The sequence below is a fragment of the Pogonomyrmex barbatus genome, unplaced genomic scaffold (genome assembly GCF_055798465.1).
Source record: "Pogonomyrmex barbatus isolate J1 unplaced genomic scaffold, ASM5579846v1 scaffold4, whole genome shotgun sequence".
Classification (NCBI taxonomy): Eukaryota; Metazoa; Arthropoda; class Insecta; order Hymenoptera; family Formicidae; genus Pogonomyrmex; species Pogonomyrmex barbatus.
The window spans coordinates 6,228,604-6,249,594 of record NW_028297138.1 but is presented as its reverse complement, the minus strand read 5'-3'; the positions used below and the strand labels follow the sequence as shown (position 1 = coordinate 6,249,594).

The window sequence follows — 20,991 nt, the reverse complement described above, 5'->3', positions numbered from 1 at the left end:
AAAAATATGTAGTGTTTGAAAAAAAATCGGTACCAATAATTTATATTTAAATTTTCGTAGTATGTATGTATTTAAAGAATTTCATCGTGATAAATAAATATCGTTATTATATTTGAACACGCTTTTTGGTTGCGTGAATTTTAATTCATTGTCAATTGTACACATAGAACGCATGTATTAGTTTAAAATCAATTTTTTTTATATCTGTGTAACTCAATCTTTGTTTTTGTGATGATGGCAAAATATTGGATAGTGAAACACGATTGTAGAAATACCAAGATGTACACGAGAGTAATAAGAATTTTTAGAGCAGAAAATACGATCCATATTTTCCATGAGAAATGGGATGGTCATTTTTGGTGCTTTCAAATTTATTTTATCATTAAAATTTATTTTATTTTAAAAAGTCACAATTTTTTTATCACTTAATTAATAAATCGAGCGTACATTTTATCAATATAAAGTTTTATATTTATATTTCATTTTGATAAAGATTTTGCAAATACTTATATTATTTCAATATATAGATTACTATTTTTAAACATTTGTGCTAAAATTAAAATCGTAAGAATTCTTTGAAATGTAACTTTTTCAGTTTTATATCGTCTTTATTTAATTATTCCATCGAAAAAGGGAACGAATGTATTTTCCTTATGTAACATCGTAATAAAGGTCTTTCTTTAAAGGTCTACTTTTCATCTTTTCAAAGAAAGAATCTCTTATTATTCAGCAAGTCTATTTTGTCATCAAAAGAGGCGCATCTAATGCTTCACTCCGCAACCTGGAAGAGACCTACCCCCGTTACGATTCTAATAACCGTAAAGTCGTGAGAGGTTCATTCGTGACTGTAATGCCAAACAACGATAAATACGCTCGACGGTACATCGTGAACAAATAAACCATACACATTATAAAGTTTAATGAAAAAAAAAGAGAAAGAGAGAAAAATGATAGGCATTATGATGGATATGACTTCATCTACTTAAGAGTAATAGAATTAAAGAATGATAATAATAATAATAATAATAATAATAATAATAATAATAATAATAAGAGTAACAGAATTATATTTTTATTTAAAATTTTTCTGCTAACAGAAAAATTGTAAATAAAAATATGAGTTTATAGAAAACTTATATATTTACTTATAGAAACTCCGAAGCGGTTCTACTTCGAGAGTATAAAATTGAAATGGTTGCTATACCGTTATTGGATCCAAGATCAAAATTAAATCGGCCACGTTTGGATTAGCCGTACAAATTGGGTCTTATCGGTGAAGCCAGAGCGGGGCTCAATACGCTCTTATTCGCTCGAGCCGTCGAGTAATGGATCACGGCTACATCTCATTTTAATTATTATTATTCAAACAACGAGGTGTTGATCTCCCAGTTTTACTCACAATTTGCGCGCGAGGAGCCGTTTGACTTCGCGGCTTTGTTGGTACACAGAGAGAGGCCAATTCCTATCTTCCGTCCTTTTTCTCCTGCTCTCCTCCTGTCACGCCTGTGTCAATCCGCGGCGTGGCCCCGCGACGTGTGACGCAACGTATTGTTTACGAGCCGCATTTCAATACAATCGTGTGGGAAACGTACGCGCGCACGAAACGTAGGGAAGAAATGTCTCGGCGTATCCTTGGCACACCCCGAACTACATTCGTACTACTGGCTCAGAGCCCGGCGGCTTTCCTGAGGCCGCTTTCAGGCCACGACGCAGCCTTAATTCGACCGGCCGTTTTTGTTTCGACGAGCAAGGATAAATAGTTTCCTCTCCCCGCCTTACGTGGCCACCCATCACCCACTTGACATTGCGATTTTATTAGTATCCTTGTAGTTAAATGAGTTTTCATATAACAATCTCCTCACCCTTGGAGTACACGTCACTCCAATCGAGACTGATCTTTGTTTAAACGGATTACAATAAAACTGTCTGTCTGTCTTTGCGAAACGTTTTTTCAATTGTTCGATGAGAAATTGTATAGCCGACTGTACAGCCGAGTGCGTTGTTTCGAAAAAATTTAAATCAACAATTTTTTTTTATTTACATAAATGAAAATTCAACAAAAGCTAACGAAACTTTTTGCGTCAATTTAATTTCTCGACGATACGAAATTTCGATAATGGGCATGACACTTCGATCGCGGTGACTTTCCGTCTTGCGTCTACCAGAGAGCTCGCGAACGTTCTTTTTTTTTTTTTTTTTTCCTTGAATCGATGAATTTACTTTGCGGCATACAAAACAGCGGCGCCGCGCGGCGCGGCGCGTCGTAACGGTGGCGATGCGCAACGCAATAATTTGCGTATATCCGATAACGTATGACATTGGAGCATCGGTATATTTTCCGCGCTGTTAAGCACGGAGGCGATACAATGGAAACTGCTAATGGTATAAAATGATAAGTCTAATGTAAGATGGCGATCGGCTAATTATCTCAGTACGCGGCATCCGTAGTGGCTTGAGCCGCGCTCCGGAATTTACAGACAATGGCGCTTGAATGACGCCTCGGCTTGAATGGAACGCATCGCGAGCGGCACACAAGTTGAGAGACGAGTTAATCCGTGTTTATTCGCGGTAAGTAAATTAGCGCGGCGTGGCGTATCCAAGCGGGTATATAAAGATCAAAATATCCTATCCGGTATCCGATTAGCTACAATTTCCGATTAATCATAATCAACGTTATATAATTCTCAGTAGTTCAATTGAATGCAAGCCACACGGTGTCATGTGGAGCGCGTTGATAAAAGTGGCTAAAAAGTTTATTTAAATAACAAAGTGATTCAGCAGCAGGTTTCTACCAGCACGCGGTGCTACGACAATCATTTCTGTCATTCACGATTCAATGGCATGCTGCCAGCGGAATACTTATGGCCGTTACGCAGCGCGTTCGTCGCGCGAAGAAAGGCGAAGTGTCGTGTATTACGGCACGAGAGCTTCTTCTGTAGGGTAAAAGTGTTCCGACATGTTTTCCAGAATGATCGTTAGAAAATGCACCGTCGCCGTCGACGGATGCGCTTGTTATTCTGGAGCAGTAGAACGATATAAGAGAATAGTCGACGTTCCTGCATTCGGATTTCGCGCACACCATGCCACTCAATGGCAAACGAGAGTGAAACCTCTCCAGTTGGATAACTGCGTCGTAACGTGTCAGGAAGTCTGGAATTTTTTTTCTGCCTAGAGTCATTTCTTCCTAATACGCGTATCTTTTATTATTCCGCGCGGATCAAAATCGGAGAGGCGTATGCCAGCCGAATCGATTGGCTGCCAGGGAATCGATAAGCATCCGCCTTTAGAGAGGATCCTCCAACGTCAATTGCATACGTCCAATTAGATAATACGATCGTCCGATACGTAATAATGCAAACGAACAGCGTTCCGCCGCCACTTTGTGAAATCGAGACGATCGGCGGGAAAGAACAGCGGTAACCGCCAATTTAGAGGAGGCGTCATTATAATTCCCCGGCCACGCGTGCTCGTATCGTCGTTTATTAATCGCGAGACGTATCAGGAACGCATTAGCCGGTAATTCCATCGATTAAAACCGGCGCGGCCAATTTTATCCCACGCCAGAAACAGCTCCGCACGCCCTGATATTAACCGCTTGTGCAAGGGTCGATTAGAAGGGGCAGAATCATCGTCGTCGTAGTGAGTAAGACGGAGATTCAGGGAGCAGAGAGAGAAAGAGGGGGATAAAAAATGGAACGAGTCACTATGGCGATCCACACGTGTTTACACGTTCCTGTTCCCACGTCTTAAAACGGGCCTCCGCAATCGCACAGCATCTCAGCCTCATTATGCGGCTTATCTCACATCGACGGAGACAGACTTCGCTTCCGCGGCTGAAAGTCCTGGCTACATACGTCGTAGAATCAAGAATCGACAAACATATATATATACACACACACACACACACACACATACTTCATACTCTTGATACCGGAGAGCGGCGCAGTCAATTTTGCTCTAGCAACCACGGCGGAATTATTAACTCGGGAGTAGAAGAGATGATTAAGGATATCGCGAAGAGGCTAGTCATATAAATCCATTATTAGAGATCGTAATAATAATACATACAATTTTAATTAAATCATCGGACCTAATCCTCGGAAGAGATCTCGAATTAACTTAGCCGGCCGATATCTACAATCGGTTTATCCTCAATGAGCTCTCTCTCTCTCTCTCTCTCTCTCTCTCTCTCTCTCTCTCTCAATAAGTCGGCGATGCGTGGGGGCACGCGTTGATTGCGCCCGAGCGCGATTAGATCGACGTCACGCGATCTCCGTCCCAAGAAGTACGGTAGAACCGTTTCCAAGGTGGGCCGGATGATAGCCGTCGTCGGCATCCAGCCATGAGCCGGTGCAGGAGAAGGCAAGGGCGAAGCCGCGCGGCGCGATGATGTTAGCCGTCTCCGGGTGGGAAAGTACGGCCGAACGAGGCTGCTTCAGCCCGGCCCGAAGAGCCTTGCGAGCCCTCGTTTCGCGCGATCTTCCAAGAACGCGCCACGCCTCGCGTCGCGCAATTGCGAATTGCGGTATGCGGGTTTTGCCGCGAGTTTTGCGCGAGTTTTGCGCGCAAGGACGATCCCGCTTCCGACTCCTTCGCGCCTTCGGTGCCTCCCCCGTGCGCGATTAACAGCTTGAATAATCACTCGACGAGTGAAACACGCGGTTCCAGAAATTACGCGTTCTCCTTCTCCCCCCCCCTCCCCTTCCCCATCTGCCGCCCCGTCCAACGACGACGATTGGACACTGGCGATTAATTCGCGAAAGGAATGACGAGGCGCTTCAATATCTCGCTCGCTTTCGAATCGTCCGGTAAAAATGAACCATAAAACGATAATAACGTTGCGCGTGCGAACACGAGAGCGCAACTTCTCCCAGTTCATTACGAACGCATACACGCAATGTTGCTAATTAATGTATCGCGGCCAAGACTCGCGCCGATATTGACGCAACATTTTAGGAAATTTTTCGCAATTTTGAGTGAAGTTTAGCTCCAGTAAATTACGATAGTGGAAGATACGTGCGTAAAAGTGAGAACTATTTGCCGAGATCGTTCGCGATATATCTGCTTAATTAGTATATATCGCATTACATTGCGTTCAGTTGAACATAATGATATGGATTACGCATTAATTAATATGTAATGTAGAACGGAATTTCAGGCCATTAGTAAATTATACAGTATGTTTACGTACCAAAATACGCTCATATTGTATAACTGCTACATTTGCATGAAAAAGTATACGCTGTACGCGTACAGTACAATTAACATTACAAAATTATATCGCTGTAACGAAAAATGTCCTATTGCGAATATTGCGTCGATACTCTACGCACTTTTATCGGAATTTAATGACACATGGAGAAAAATAATTCCGCTTCCTCAGCAAACTCGCCGGCTGTTATTGCACGTTTAATGTAAAAGCGATCATATTTCGCTATCACTCGATGTTTTGATGATTATTCGTTATTTTTTTAATTTTAGCGTGTTATAATTAATGTTATACATTTTTATCGAGATCCTATGCCATTTATAATTGATAAAATTCAGAACAAATTATTTCTTTTTTTACGTGTTTAATAAAAAAAATGGTATGTATATACACACACACACACACACACACACACACGCGCGCGCGCGCGCGCGCGCGCGCGCGCGCACACACACACACACACACACACATACACACACACCACCCACCCACACTCACACACACCCACCCACCCACCCATCCACCCATCCACCTACACACACACACACACACGCACACACACACACACACACACACACATTCTTTTTTTGTTATATTTTATATTTATGTTGTGTGTGTGTGTGTGTGTGTGTGTGTGTGTGTGTGTGTGTGTGTGTGTGTGTGTGTGTGTGTATGTGTGTGTAACATAATCTAATTATTAAACTTAATAGAGCTCAATACGTACTGCATATTATTATTGGTGATTTTAATTGGCTCCAGAAACACTTGCTATAGATCATCGGGCACCACTGCGTTTGATGTTAATTAATTTAGAAAGTAATATTGCCGTCCGTTTATTAACGCTTACGTACGGTGTTAATTATTGAGCGGGAATCACATACAGTTTGCGTGATGCAGCAGCGTTGCAGCAACGTGCTGATTGGACGTGCAATTTGACGGGTATCGTCAATGCACCGTATTACCGTGGCTATACTGGGGCACAGCACGAGATCAATCGTAGATACATTTTGCAGAACTCGCAATCTCACTTCGCGTAAGAAGATCAAAAGATACGTTACGACTTGACGGTGGTTAAGATGCCGCTTCGCCGTGGGGGTGATGTATTTACATTTTGAAATAATTTTGCAAACATTTATAAATATATGTATATCAGATCTCGTTAGACATTTTCTCATTGCGTTTTGAAGGCAGCGACTTCGCACAAAATTTAATGACATTCATCGCGCGTCAGGTATGACGTTGACATTCAGCCGATTTCCTTGTTGCTAACCTACTTCACTGATTGCGAATAAAATTTTTTAATGATATATTCTTCGACAAGGGAGCTAGTTCATAAATAGTATAAATGTATCAAATAACATTAAATTGGTCAATAATTGTATAAATATTTTCATAACACGAAATTGTAAGGTAAAATTTTATCTTTCTTATTTTTCTGACTCAGAATTATCAAAAGTTTATTATTAGAAAGTTAAAATTAAAATATTGAATATACTTTTAATTTAAAAGAATACTAGCATAATATTTAAAATATTTCTTGTAAGCTTGACTTAACAGTATATTAATTTTATGTTATATGGCGTCAGTAAATTATCATAAAATGAGGTGGTGAATTTCATTATTGGAAATTACGCAATTAATTAAAAATTCTTATTTTATATGTCTTTCGCTCATTTCATCATCTCTATTTTATCGACGAATCTGGAACGCTGGACGTTACACATTCGTAGCTATCTCGTGCCTATTGATTTTCCAGTATTCGTTATAATTTTGTAACTGGCACACGTGCCCTGTGCACGCACGTCCGTTAAGGCATAGGATTCATGTGTAATAATAAGGCGTTTCATTCGATCGCCCCGAGGCTTATCGGCTGTCTTCTTCGTGAGCGTCCATCGCGGAAACACAATCACGTAATAGACAGGAACGCGATTTGCCAAGAGTTAGATTGACAGCTAGCCAAATATTTATACACGTTACGGAAATTTCGCAATTTTGTTGAACATAATAATGTACAACGTATCCCTTATTTCAATCAATCTTTTTATCATAAATGGCATTTGAATATGCGAGAGCTGGGCTGGACAAGTAATTAGGAACGCGCGGTCATCATTGTGTGTGTGTCAATAAGACCATGGATTATGAGGGAAATTCAATATATCAGGGATTCAGAAGCTATCGTATTTCAATTAACTTCAATTAAAGTCAGCTTCGTATATTATCAGTATGTTATTCGCGTAACGCGAGAACCCAAAGAACATTTTCCGATACGCGCAACAACTTAAATGTCCTTGCTAAACGTAAAAAATTTCTTCCGCATTTCCGACGTGTGTTGCCCGCCATATCGAGTTCAATATCGTTTCCGTTACACTCATGATAAATTTCATAAATTGCATTTCTTGCATTTCTTCGCATTATTGTACTTTTTTTCCGAGCGAAGTGACTCGCTCGATTGCTCCGGGCACATACGATTCTGTTTCTGACGGCGAAATGTAATGGCACTTCTACGAAGTTACCTCGTCGCGGAAAAATATCTTTCCTCACGTCCTTTTGAGAATGGAATCATATTTAAAGTACTTTGCGTATACGATTGGACGCTAAGCCGCGATCTGAGTCTGCATTAATCGAGCGGGAAACTAAATTAAAACTTTGAAGCCGCGCGCGTTCTAGGTCGGGAAACAGTAGAAACGGATAACAGATTGCGGCATTTGTTCAGACAAATACAATGACCAATCTCAAAGGATGAGGCTTGTAAAGCGGCAAAGATTTAAATTGTAAATGCCAATATTATAATTGATATTATTTTAATTTTTGTTGCGATCTAATTGCGTTATAATTTTGCGATTCTATTCCTTCTAATTGTTTCATTGCAATTATTCCAATTATGTCAATGTCGTTATACTAATTTAACAAAAAGAATATTAAATATCGGATATAATATATCCAATTTCCTATACATTGCCCGGTAATTTAATAGATTATCTTGTGGCTTTTTTTTATCATCTGAGCAATATCAAAAGAAAATACGGTCTAAATAACTACGGTTTGAATGGGAAAAAAAAAAAAAAAAAAAAAACCTCGACTATACTTTTTTATTATACGTTAAAAGGCAGTGCCATGTTTTATCATAGCATAGTCATCATAGTACAGTCACTCGAAAAATGTATGCAAAAATGTACTTTATTCGTCTGTTCGTCCGAGGCTTTTAGAACGTTCAAGTGTCATGAAGCACTTTACGTTTTCTGAGTTACATAATGAAAATCCCTCGAGGATTTTTGCAAAACAGAAAGATCTGTTTAAACTTTAACGTAATTAATTCAAACAAACTAGATATTTAATTAAAATAAGTATAAACGACCTATTGTAGCGCTATGCGGAAAGCTTGTATTCAAAATTCCCTACGTTGCGATACTCATGAAGACAATGTGCGTTATTTTAAGCGGTTTTCAGTCTCTCCCTATCTCAAAGCGGATTTATAAAATCCGCTATGAATAATTTCAATGCTGTTCTGTTCGTGCGTATAAATTAGCGTGTGCCCGTCAATAAATAAAAGTATTGAATGCGACATGATCTCGCCAGTCATATACGTAACAGGCAATAACACACGATCCCAATTATCTACTATAATAATCGAGTTTTACTGGCAACATAACTATAACTTTCTTCCGTAAACTATCAGGAATCTGAAAGCTTCGTTAACTTAATTACACGATGCTGCATGGATTTGAATGCGCTATTTGACGTAACGTTCGATTAACGCGAAACTCTATATGTATTCTTAACTCCGTACGTATGAAATCTGCACAAAAACGCCTACGGGTACGTATTGTTCGAAAAAAGGTATACTATTCAATATATATATATATATATATAATCTATATGATTTCTATATGAGGATCTGATCTTTAGATTTACCTGTGGAACGTACGCGGCCGTCGCACGTAACAATGCAATTATGAAATTATACATTTTTCAAATAAGTATTGTGACGTGGCGCTCTGAGATTGCCCGTCACAGTATATTACGTTTTAAATGCTTCAATATTATCATTTATGTGAATATATACATTGACCCTGTTATTATTTGCTGCAACATCCTTTAATTAATTTTCATCAATAATGAAATTAAATATGGCGTAAATTGAGATTGAATTTTATTTTTTTTAAGTATTTATTTTATGTATTTACTGTACTGAATTGCAATGCTGTGACTTTTTTTCTTGTTTAAAAAATATTTAAGCTTTAAATTGTTATGATTCCATCAACATCTTTATTCCATTAGGATTAATTTCTTTCCCTTTCTTTTTCTGCTCTCTCTCTCTCTCTCTCTCTCTCTCTCTCTCTTTCCCTTCTCTATTTCCTTTTTTGTCTGATTTTATTATAATCAATTTAAATATTTATATTTAAGCGTCTTTGTGTGAACCCAAATATACTAGACTAATATATCATAAAACTCGTATTTCTGAACGTAATTATTTTCCGACAAATTGCGCAGGCTTTAAATTTATGTGAAGCAGATGTAGCTTATTTTTTATAATATGTAAACTAATGATACGTCTAATTCGGCACATCTGACGTAATCATCTTCCTTCCAACATTAATTTTATTACATGTCGTTACATTTATCTCTCAAGATTCAGAAACTTCTCTGAGAGTTGAACAAATTTGAAAGCTATTAAAATAAAATTGTGGCAAAATTATAGGAAAATATCGCCATATAAATTTAAACTTTTATGAATATATTAAATAATATACAATATTTCCACAAATATCGCCGAGAGCCAAGGCTCCGACAAAAATGTTTTCTTTTGTTCCATTCTCTTTTTGTTTTTTTATTCTATAAGCAGATCAAGCGACATAAAATATAAAATAAAAATATAAAATTAATAAAGGAGATTTATATAATAATAAAAAATATTTTAAACTATATTAAAACTATATTTCATACATCATTATTTATAGTCAAATTTTATATATGACAACATTACAAAATGTGATCTGTAAAATGTTATCATATGAAATATAACCTTTCAAAAGTGATATTTTTTATTTTAGCGCTATAGTATATATTATATTTTTTATAGCATATAAGAGATTTTGTTTATAATATAACTAAAGAAGCAATTTAAGATCGATCGACTGATACTAATATTAAAAAAGATAAAAAGATATACAACAAAAGGTGGCTTATCAAGTTCTTTGAATCGCAGGCTCTTGATAATATGTATCATCTCTTCACATCTCAGCTTTGTATATAACATACGTATATTTTCACGTATATAAGGTTTATATATATAGCCTCTGTACATATGAAATTCCATAAGATGTAAGAAGTTTATATTGCCTGAAATTCTATTTTTATATAATATTAGATACAGATTTAATCGATCGCACAATAATTATTATCGTGCAGTTTTTCTTATTTTTCTAAAAATATATACTTTTATATACTTTTCCGTCATTTATTTTTCCGGTGAAAATTCCATATTATTGAGATAACAATGCTGCAAATATCGTGAATGCCGCGATCGATCCAGGGAAGGTTGGACCGGGGGATTGCTCCAACCGGATACGATCGACTTATGCTAATAGGAAAAACCTTTGATTAAGTATATTCAATGGAAATCTTCCGGGTCGGAGTGTTCCCATGCCGCGTTCTCGTTGTCGCAAGTCTTGGCACAAGGTTGCCCGTTTACGTGTGGGACTCGGCTCGTTAATATCAAATCCCGAACCGTAATCGATATTCCGATTCGCCGGGGAATTCGAAAAGATAATGACCGGCAATTTGCGCGCAAAGTCGAATAAAAATACCTAACTTCGGCATTACCATAATTAATCAGCCATCTGGGGGGGGTGAAACGGTTTTGCCACGTGTCGTCATTGTCGCCGCACGTGGCAAAGCCGTTTCGCATCCGACGGCAAAAAATCATTTTTGCATTACCAAAATTAATTAAATGCCGTAACGTTTCCAAAAGAATTTACATGCGATGTCATGACTGGCTAATGATGCAATATGACGATCCGCCTCCACCCGGCCGGATAGAGCCGTTTTACCTCGTAGGTCCCGAGCGACGTATCGTCGTGTCACATTAATCTGCCGCTCGTGACACCGTATTACGACGAGATAAAAATGAAGACACGATACCTGAAGGCGGAAAAGTTATGCGCGGCTCTCGTCATAGATGTGCATGCGCTCGTGCGTATAATCCACTCGGACATCATTCGTCATCGTTTCCTCGCTCGCACTCGCGCGAGTGAGATATCTCGCGTCGCATCTTTTCGTACACGCAACGCGTACATTTTCCGCCATTTACTTTCCCTCCGACGACGACGACGACGACGACGATGACGACGACGACGATGACGACGACGACGCAGGGTGTAACATAAAGACGTCTGTCCGTAATATTATACACCGGGATGACTTGCCGATGTTCGAATACAAATGGTCCTCGATTTGCGCGTTTCCGAATATCAAACCGTAGGAAAAGCTTGGGAAAAGTGGTAGAAACAAAAACTTTCTCTCGATGAGATCATTTGTAACTTTGGCATAAATTTCGCAAATATCTTCACGGAGCTGCGGCACCACGGCGATAGGGAAACTCTTTCGATAAGCCGTCGAAAAAAGAATAATCACTCTTCCGCGAAAGGGGCTAATTAGTGTGCGATGATACACTTTGAAAAGAGAGATGAACGTGAAAAATCAGCGTGAAAAAATTTGCGTTTTAAAAAACCGCAAAGAGATGAAATCGTCGCGTCGGAATCAAAGAGCGAATTAAGCCCCGCGAGTGCGTCGGTTTTTCAGCGCCAACGCGAACAACGGAACGACGATGTTACACCGAAAAAGAGTGAAAGAGCATGGGAGTGATCGCGATCAAAGCGCGCTCACAGAAGCTGAGAGAATGCGGATTACGTCATACGCTTCGGTGCGACGAGGTGTTACAGCGAACGAATTATTAACATCGCGGCCACCGGGGAGAAGCGGGCAATCAGCGGGCCGCTATATATCAGAGCAGGTAAAAGCGGTATTCAGGCACATTCATGCCGACATCCAGCGAGTCCAGCTCCGGCACGGCACGGACCGAAGCTGAAACGGACGCTCGCTGGCGTGCTTTCGCCGCTCGCACCTCGTAATACAGAAGCCAAAGACACGAGCCGGCAAGCCTCTCTGCCGCGATAATTAACATATATTCGCATGCTCCTTAAGCGTGACGGGGGGGGGGGCGGAGGGAGGGGGGGGCACAACCGGCGAAGCCACCGTCAGGTTTCGTGAAGAGATATTAGCATCACAAAGGAGAGCGAGAAACAGTTTCTACAGCCCCGTAGAAGGCGGTATACGTCGGACGCTACACGACGGATGTGTTTCACGCGTGCTTGCGTGCGTGCGTGCGTGCGTGCGTGCGTGCGTGCGTGCGTGTTCGCTCACTCGTACGCTCGCTCGCTCGCTCGCGTGCATTCCGCGCGCGAGATATATCGTGGAAATGCGCGTCGTGTTTTTCTCCTTTTCGAAAGACCCTCCAATTTCCGCTATACGTACGCACGTATGTTTTTTTTTTTTTTTTTTTTTCAGTTTTAGTTTCCCGCTGTCTTCTCATACAGAGCGTCGTTTATCGGTTTCTGTCGTGAATTCTTCGTTCAAAAAAAAGTGCAATAATTTTCTCTTATTTTTTTCTTTTTTTTTTGATTGTCGTTTTTTTTTCCTCCATGAAACATTATATTTTTAAAGTGTGATAACCTACAATTCTAAAAAAATATAGGAGTTTATTCATTGTCGTCATATTATTGAAATTTTGTTAAGCACTCGACGCTGTATTTGTCTTAAATTTAAAAAAAATATTTTTCGTTGCATCGCTTTTAATGAAAATAGGTTTTTATGTTTTAATAGGTAATGAAAGAGAATTAAAATGCGAATTATTTGTTTTGTTTTTGTAATATTTGTCGTTTTTCACGGTAAAACTAAATAATGAAAAGTATTCTTTCATATATGTGGTTTTAATTAAAAAATATATGTGAGCTATATTTTCCATCATTTTGCTACACACACACACACACACACACACACACACACACACACACACACACACACACACACACACACACACATTATTTATGGAATTTAATAATCTGGAGTAATTTCGTTCAAAATCGAGCTTTAATTTTTAATTTTCCACATAAATAAAAGATTAAAGCGCTTATATGCTAAAGATTTTATTAGGTCACTATGCATTAAATAATTATCGATATGTCATATCTGCAAATTATTTATTTAGTATTAGAATTTAATTATAATAATTTGATAATAAAAATATCTTTTACTTATCGTGTTTTTAAAATAGTGGGATATTTACTTTATATAAATAACAGAGGAAAATATTTATGTTACACAATTCCGCAGAACATGATAATTCATAATTTCTTTCGTGGATTGTGCAACGCTTTAGCTTTCATATTTCTATAAAACGGGAAAGAAATCTAATAACCATAATTGATCGATGCTAGATTAACTCTCATGGTAATTACAATCTTATCCGAATATTAAGTTTGCTCTATTCCAACAATATTCCTTATTGTTTTCAAGTCTATCAGTTTACGTATGCACTATCGATTTAAAGACAAAGCCATCGCATACTTGTGCGTCATTAGCTTTTCCACCTGAGAAGATTGTGATCATTGCGAACATTTTTATAGCAACACGAACACTTTGCTTATCTATCTCCTTCACAATCGATCATAATCAAATTTTGCCTTCGCATTTTCCACGTAAATCGTAGAAATGCGTATACGATGAAGGAGAGCCTTTTACTCTCCCAGATGAATCATGCAAATGCTTGTAGATAAAATCAAAGTTTCTTTAAATATATAGGTACGATTTATTTTCGTTATTCTACTACCACGCGGTATGTTTTATATAACATTTCATCTTCATTTCACAGAGATTATGGAAAAGCGACGAAGCGGTAGAAGTGCTTGGACCGCTGCGAGTTGTTCATCAGTATGTCAACATGTCGGAACAATCTGTGAAATTTTATAACGAGACCACAGACAAGTTTGAGGAGGTAAATAATTGTTGTTATTCGTGATCCTGATCCAAATTCGTGATCCAGACTCTCTACCAAGAGGAGATTTATGCGAACTTTTCACAGGTGCATGGATGCATACCTGCCATGGGTTATAGTTTTGCAGCCGGCACTATTGACGGACCTGGTGCATTTGCTTTCGAACAAGGAATAACAACACCGAATCCTTTTTGGAACCTCGTACGAAACTTTTTGGCCGCTCCTACAGAAGACGATATTCGCTGCCAAAGCCCGAAACCCATTTTATTAACCACCGGACGGGTAAGTCTATTTCTTCGCTAGACACATTACAATCGCGAATCTACCACCTTACACACTTAATATTGCCATTAATGTACAATTAAGATATATAATTAATGGAATTTCAATTGATAGAGGAGCGTTAGATTCTTCTCATAGATACGTACGCAGAAATACCAACAATACGATTCAATGTGATTCACGTTTAGATAAATAAGGAATGAAAAGAAAATTAAAATGTCAGTACGGAGCGCAACGTAAATGAAATCTTTGAAATTGTTATATCCAAAATTGTTATCAAGCTTGTTAGATATCTCACGATTTCGCTTGGTATTTCTCTCTTTCAATTTCTCTCTCAATTTCGAGAATAAATTTTACGATTTACGATACGACTCGGCGATTATTAATTTAGTTAAATGAGCTATTCAATTCAATTTAATTTAATTTATTATATATATATATGTAATAGTTATGCGAAACTCATACTACTGTAATTTATGCACATACACACCCAATAATGTATATATTACTTAATTAATATTTTATTTTGTTTTCCTTATACTTTTAATTTAAATATCAATTTATATGCATCCTTTTAATGTATCGTAATTATGTTCAATGTTGCTTTAAGGAAAATAGTTTCCGGAGCGTTTACTAGTAATTAGATTCTATTCAATTTTAGATGATCTTCCCCTATCAGTGGCAGCCGAAAATCATTTCGACGCAACTCGCCGTAATCGGAGACGTCGTCATTGCCGGTGTGCCCGGCGAATTCACGACAATGTCCGGAAGAAGATTGCGAGAGGCTATCAAGACAGCCATGAACGCGCCCGACAAAGAAACATTTGTAATAGTCGCAGGACTCTGCAATACTTACAGTGATTACATAACAACGCCTGAGGAATATCAAGTAAAGTATTTATTGTTATTACTAAACATAAGCACTCGCTTGAGGCGCACTTTGTGGGCTTCCACGTGGAACGCGGCGAATTGTCGATTTTTATAATATGCTTCTGACAAAAAAATTTCTCGGTCTCGCACATCTCGGTCTCTCTTTTGGCAAATAGAGGCAATAAGTAGCATGCAAACTCATCGGAATAATCTCGATTTGATAAACCTCTCTGCACCTCTCGAGTCTATAATCGAACGTATTCCAATGCATAATGCATAATACTCGTTGAATTATTAATTTGCAGGTACAGAGATACGAAGGTGCATCGACGATATACGGCCCGCATACGCTTACAATCTATTTGAAACAATATCGGGATTTGGTTCAAGCGGCCATTCAAGTAAGTAAATGAAACATTTACATTCACATGAATGTGTATGTAAATACGCGATTGTAAAAATATAGAATGAAAACTGGGAAAATATTTTCCTGCTGGCAAAATGCGATTAATCTGATAGAGAAAGAGAGAGAGAGAGAGAGAGAGAGAGAGAGAGTGTGTGTGTGTGTGTGTGTGTGTGTGTGTTTATTTGTTTATTAATTATTATTTTTCATCAATTATTATTTTCGCAAAAATTATAAATCGCTTATCTTTTACGTCAATATCTAATTACGATTATATATAAGATATATATTTACATCGAGAATGTTCTACGTTACATCACGTTGTTTTATATTATAGAACAAACATGTTCCATCGGGACCATCTCCACCGGAGTTGCTGCAAGGTGACTTAATCACCCTTGTACCTCCCGTGTTGTTCGACACCTCGTCATGGGAACACAACTTTGGAGATGTTATCCTCCAGCCGTCAAACGTCGCGTCACCTGGTGACACGGTTACAGCGATCTTTGTAAGTATCTCCCTTGGTTTTGCTCCCTCTCGATCTCTTTGATCAATGTCGTTTTTGAGAAAGCGCTTTAAGAATTTTTCCTCGCGCAAAACCCGTCCGTTTTCAAATAATAGAGCAATCCGTGCAAATTGCATCAAATCCATATCAACGTCACACGTTGGGCCGTTGCGCGAAATACGACGTAATTGAAATCGGGTAGGTCGCGGAGGGGGTCGAGGGTAGTTTGCGCAAAACACGTGCAATTCCATTTTGCGTATAACAGTGCCGGTCGCTTCGCGAGCCATTGAACGATGGATACGCTACGAAATGGACCGATTACTATGCGAGCCGTGCACACTGACTGTCTGTAAACACCGCAATAATGAACCTTTAATGCGGCACAACACATTACGAATCGGACAAACTAATGCCGTTAGCCAAGGCCGCCCGCTGCGACAACAGGAAAATTTGCGAATTCGCGACAATATAAACTAAACCGTGGAAATGCGGTAGTCGCGAAATACTGGTAGATTCCATATTGTATATTTCCGCGAATTATGACATCGTCGTTATTACAAATAAAAAAAAAGAAAATAACAATAATGATAATTACAGCCGACATACGTTGTTCAAACAAATAGACAATAGATGGCTCCCTTCGGCAGACTGGGTCTTCGTGTCGAATAATTTTTACTTTTCTGAATTTCAAGACAATGCTCATCGTGAAATAAAAAAAAAATTAATTAAACGTAATCACATTGTGTGTTTTTAAATTATTTTTTTTTTTTAAAGAAAGAGAACAGAAAATACATAAGTACGTCGAATTAATCATTTATTCTAGTTTCTTAATGATTAATCTTATAATGGAATTTTCCCTGTAGCGGAAACGGAAGCATTGCCGACCACGATATTACGAACTTGTCGCGAAACGTCACGGCAAAAATTCGAACAAAAGAGTGCTTTAGTGAGGCTATTTCTTGTTCGTTCTTTTTTTCTTCATCCCTCAGCTCAAGGTTATGTCGGCTTATATAACATGAGTGAATAACGTATAAATACACAAGTGTTAAATGATTTTGATCTACCATAAATTAACACAGAATTGCGTGTAATGCCAGACGCAATTATTCGATTATATATATGTATATATAATTATGAATATAATATAAAATGAGAATAATTATTATAAAAGACATAAACTATTAACCAAGTTATTGATTATATGTTGAATGTGCAGAATGATACCCAATCACTAAACATATTTGTATCGAATTAATTAATTTTCAGCACATATATCCATGCGAATATGCACGTACACATGTATCTATATGTATGCACATATTTTATTGGACCGCTTTACTAAAAAATGACAACAAAATCTCTACTTTATTTGAATATTTATTTATTTTCTTTCTATTTTATTTAATTGCTTATTTTACTATTACGCAATACTTTTTTCTTTTTAAGATTTTCTAACGAACGGCTGCATTTCCCTTGATTCGATGAATGAACGCGAGAACGAATTGCCGCGCCGATCTTTTATGAGCGGAAATCGCCATTCGTTAATCGTGGCAGATCCGCGTTTTTATCGCGATTGAGTCACGCAATAAAAAGCAACGCGACGTTTTTCCCGCGCGCTCGCGTAACGCTCGGAAAATAGGTTGCCTTCGGTGACGCGATGCGAACGGATTAAGTAATCGTAAATTACCTTCTGGCTATAATTTCCGGTGGCGGAGGTGCGAGATGCATCGTGAAAGCAGGTACAAATGAATCGCAGTCCGTAACTTACGCGCGGAGGATAGTTCAAAACTTCTTCATTCTTGTCGCGTATTGATCGCCAGAGAAAACTCCTTTCGCGCGAATGCTGCTTCCGCTGTCGGCTCTGCGGTATGTAAAACACGTCGCTTCGCGATTTTATTCCAAACAGAGCGCGTATTTTGAGGTGGAAACAGTGAGTTTCTCGTTTATCTTCGAGTAAATATAGTAACTTTCTGCGTTTGATCGACAATTGAAGTTCAGCAATAATGGCTCGAAAAGAAAGAAAGAACTGCGAAACTACGACGATGGCGTCTTTATTTCTGTTGCAGATTGCCGGTCATCCTCGTAATAATTTAATGACTGATAGTACGTTTTTAACCATAGAGAAATTAGAAGATAACAAAGTTTGGATACCAGTAGCCACTGATGCTGATTGGGAGACTAAGTATACTATATATAATTTTTTTTTACTGTGCACACACACACACACACACACACACACGCGCGCGCGCGCGCGCGCGCGTATGTAATATATAATTATTTTTTATTGTATATATACACAATATATTATATATTACATTATTATTATATATATATATATATATACCCAGAAAAAAAATTTATATCTAATTATATATAATTATATATAATTTTGTAGATCTAATTATGTATGGATTTTGACCTGGTCTAATTATATATAAATAGATAAAATACTCTATATATCTCGAATAATATCTCGAAAATGTTTCTCGTTTAGATGTTATTATTTATAGTTTGATGCATCATAATATACTATAAATAGTAGTATATAATAGTAAATTTTTATATAATTTAATGTATATCTTTCTATTTGAAAAAGAAATATAGTTTTGTATAATTTAATTTGAAGTTGTAAGCATTTTGATATAATCATTTCTAATTAGATATAAACTTTTTCTTCGAAAAAAATTTTAATATAATTTTATATAATTTGATATGGAATTATAAATATTTTGATATAATTGCATATATTTGTAATATTAATAGATTTCATTATATATAATTATATATAATATAATAATTATATAATATTATATCTAATATAATAATTAGAGATAAACTTTTTTTCCCGCGTATATATATATATATATATATATATATATATATAAAATTATATAACACAAAATTATATGACACAATCTAGAAGATAAAAAGCAATTCTGTTTCTTTTAGCTGTACCATTTTTAGCTGTACCTTTTATAACATAATAAATCGCAATGGGATATATGTGCGTTTTTAGATTTCAATGGGAGCGAACGTCCAAGGCACTGAAGTCGAGTCAGGTGACCATTACATGGGAAATCCCGCAGGATGTTAAACCTGGCGAATATCGCATCAGACATAATGGTTACTATCGCTATTTCTTTACTGACGCGTATCCTTATTACGGTGTCACCAATCATTTTCAAGTAAGTTTTGACGTAGCATGTCACAAATACATTTATTTGTTATTACGTATAAAGAACGCAATACAAACTATATCAATACACGGTTTTGTATTTTTAATATGCCAAATGAAATTATATCGTTACTACAACGATTGTTATATGAAAAAAATCATATGCTGCGTATAAATCTAACTAGATTCATTATATTATGATTATAGGTGGAAATTCCTGCTATGAAGTAGAATATCCGTCGGCATTATTACTGATGACTACTTGGTGCTCTTTTTGTTTTTTCTCACGTGTTTTCTTAGTCGACAAGGAAATTATTACGCTTAACTTACAGACAAATTGATTTTGTTATAAACTCGACGTACATGTAAATAAACATAAAACGAACATGTAATATGCTATTTGATTAAATTCTAGCAAAAAAATGAATATGTGTGAATATGAAATGTTATTGTTGACAGATTCGCACATATTTAGTGCGCAAGTTTGTACATAATCAAATCATGTTCTTCTTCTTTCAATAAATATAATCAATAATACTGTTCAGTTTTTCTTATTATAAGGTATTTTGGTTCTTATGTGATTAGGATAGAACATTATTTTTATTAGTGACACTAATTTCTAAACTTCGTAAAAAATTCTGTTACAAAAGTCATTGGTCGATAAAGAAATTATGTTACATTAATAAATTCTATAAACAAAATCTTATTTTTTTTTCGAGATTTTAAAAAATCTTAAAAAAATACATTTATAAAATTATGAAAACTTAAAGCATCTTCGAAAGTTTAATTTAGATTTAAAAATTGTTTTAAAAATGATTATTTATTAGATCTTCAAGTTTAGAAATATCATTATTTTCTTTTGACATCCTTTTCATTCACAGTTCAAAAATAAAAATATTTCAATTTTTCAAAAAAAGAACTGTTCTTGAGTGTTAAAATCTTTATATAATATATAATTAATATAATATATAATTAATATGAATTTATTTCATATTAAAAACTTTAGTAATCAAGGTCTTGCTTGCCGAGGAAATGCTATGTTTCATTGTAGTTTATTAGTTAACATGTACTCGGCCTATATCTGTGTATTGTTTATCCTTGAGTGTATTCTTATAATTTAAAGCCTAAATTCTATTATTTAAAGCAATTTAAGCTTATTATTATATTATGATAAATTTATAAAGATATCAACGGCCTTTAATAAAGGAAGCTAATAAGATAATATGTTCGTTATGCCCGAAGAATTGCGAATAATGAATTTACATACAATAATATGCATTGTAGTTATGTTATGTAATTCTGTTAACAGTTGCATAGAGTTATATTGTCTGGCATAATTTTGCGTATTAATTTGGGAAAATATCGGATGATATTGCTTGCTTTTGAGACATATTATATTCATATCGTATATCGGCGCATGTTTCACATATCTTCTTTAGCATACACGATATTCTGTAATCGATAACGGGTCATAACTTTCCTAAGGTATTTATAT

The 20,991-nt window shown here is 36.7% G+C and overlaps 1 protein-coding gene across 1 annotated transcript in view; it reads left to right on the top strand.

Annotated features, from left to right (window-relative positions):
• The window catches only part of CDase (neutral ceramidase), a 38,500-nt gene extending 18,467 nt beyond the window's left edge, over window positions 1–20,033 (top strand). The window contains exons 8-15 of the mRNA XM_089080947.1: window positions 14,139–14,261; window positions 14,349–14,543; window positions 15,205–15,432; window positions 15,719–15,814; window positions 16,154–16,324; window positions 18,388–18,503; window positions 19,338–19,506; window positions 19,704–20,033. Coding sequence (XP_088937073.1) covers window positions 14,139–14,261; window positions 14,349–14,543; window positions 15,205–15,432; window positions 15,719–15,814; window positions 16,154–16,324; window positions 18,388–18,503; window positions 19,338–19,506; window positions 19,704–19,727 — 1,122 coding nt within the window. The 3' untranslated portion in view covers window positions 19,728–20,033. The remainder of the gene's footprint in view (window positions 1–14,138; window positions 14,262–14,348; window positions 14,544–15,204; window positions 15,433–15,718; window positions 15,815–16,153; window positions 16,325–18,387; window positions 18,504–19,337; window positions 19,507–19,703) is intronic.
• The last annotated feature ends 958 nt before the right edge of the window (window positions 20,034–20,991 follow it).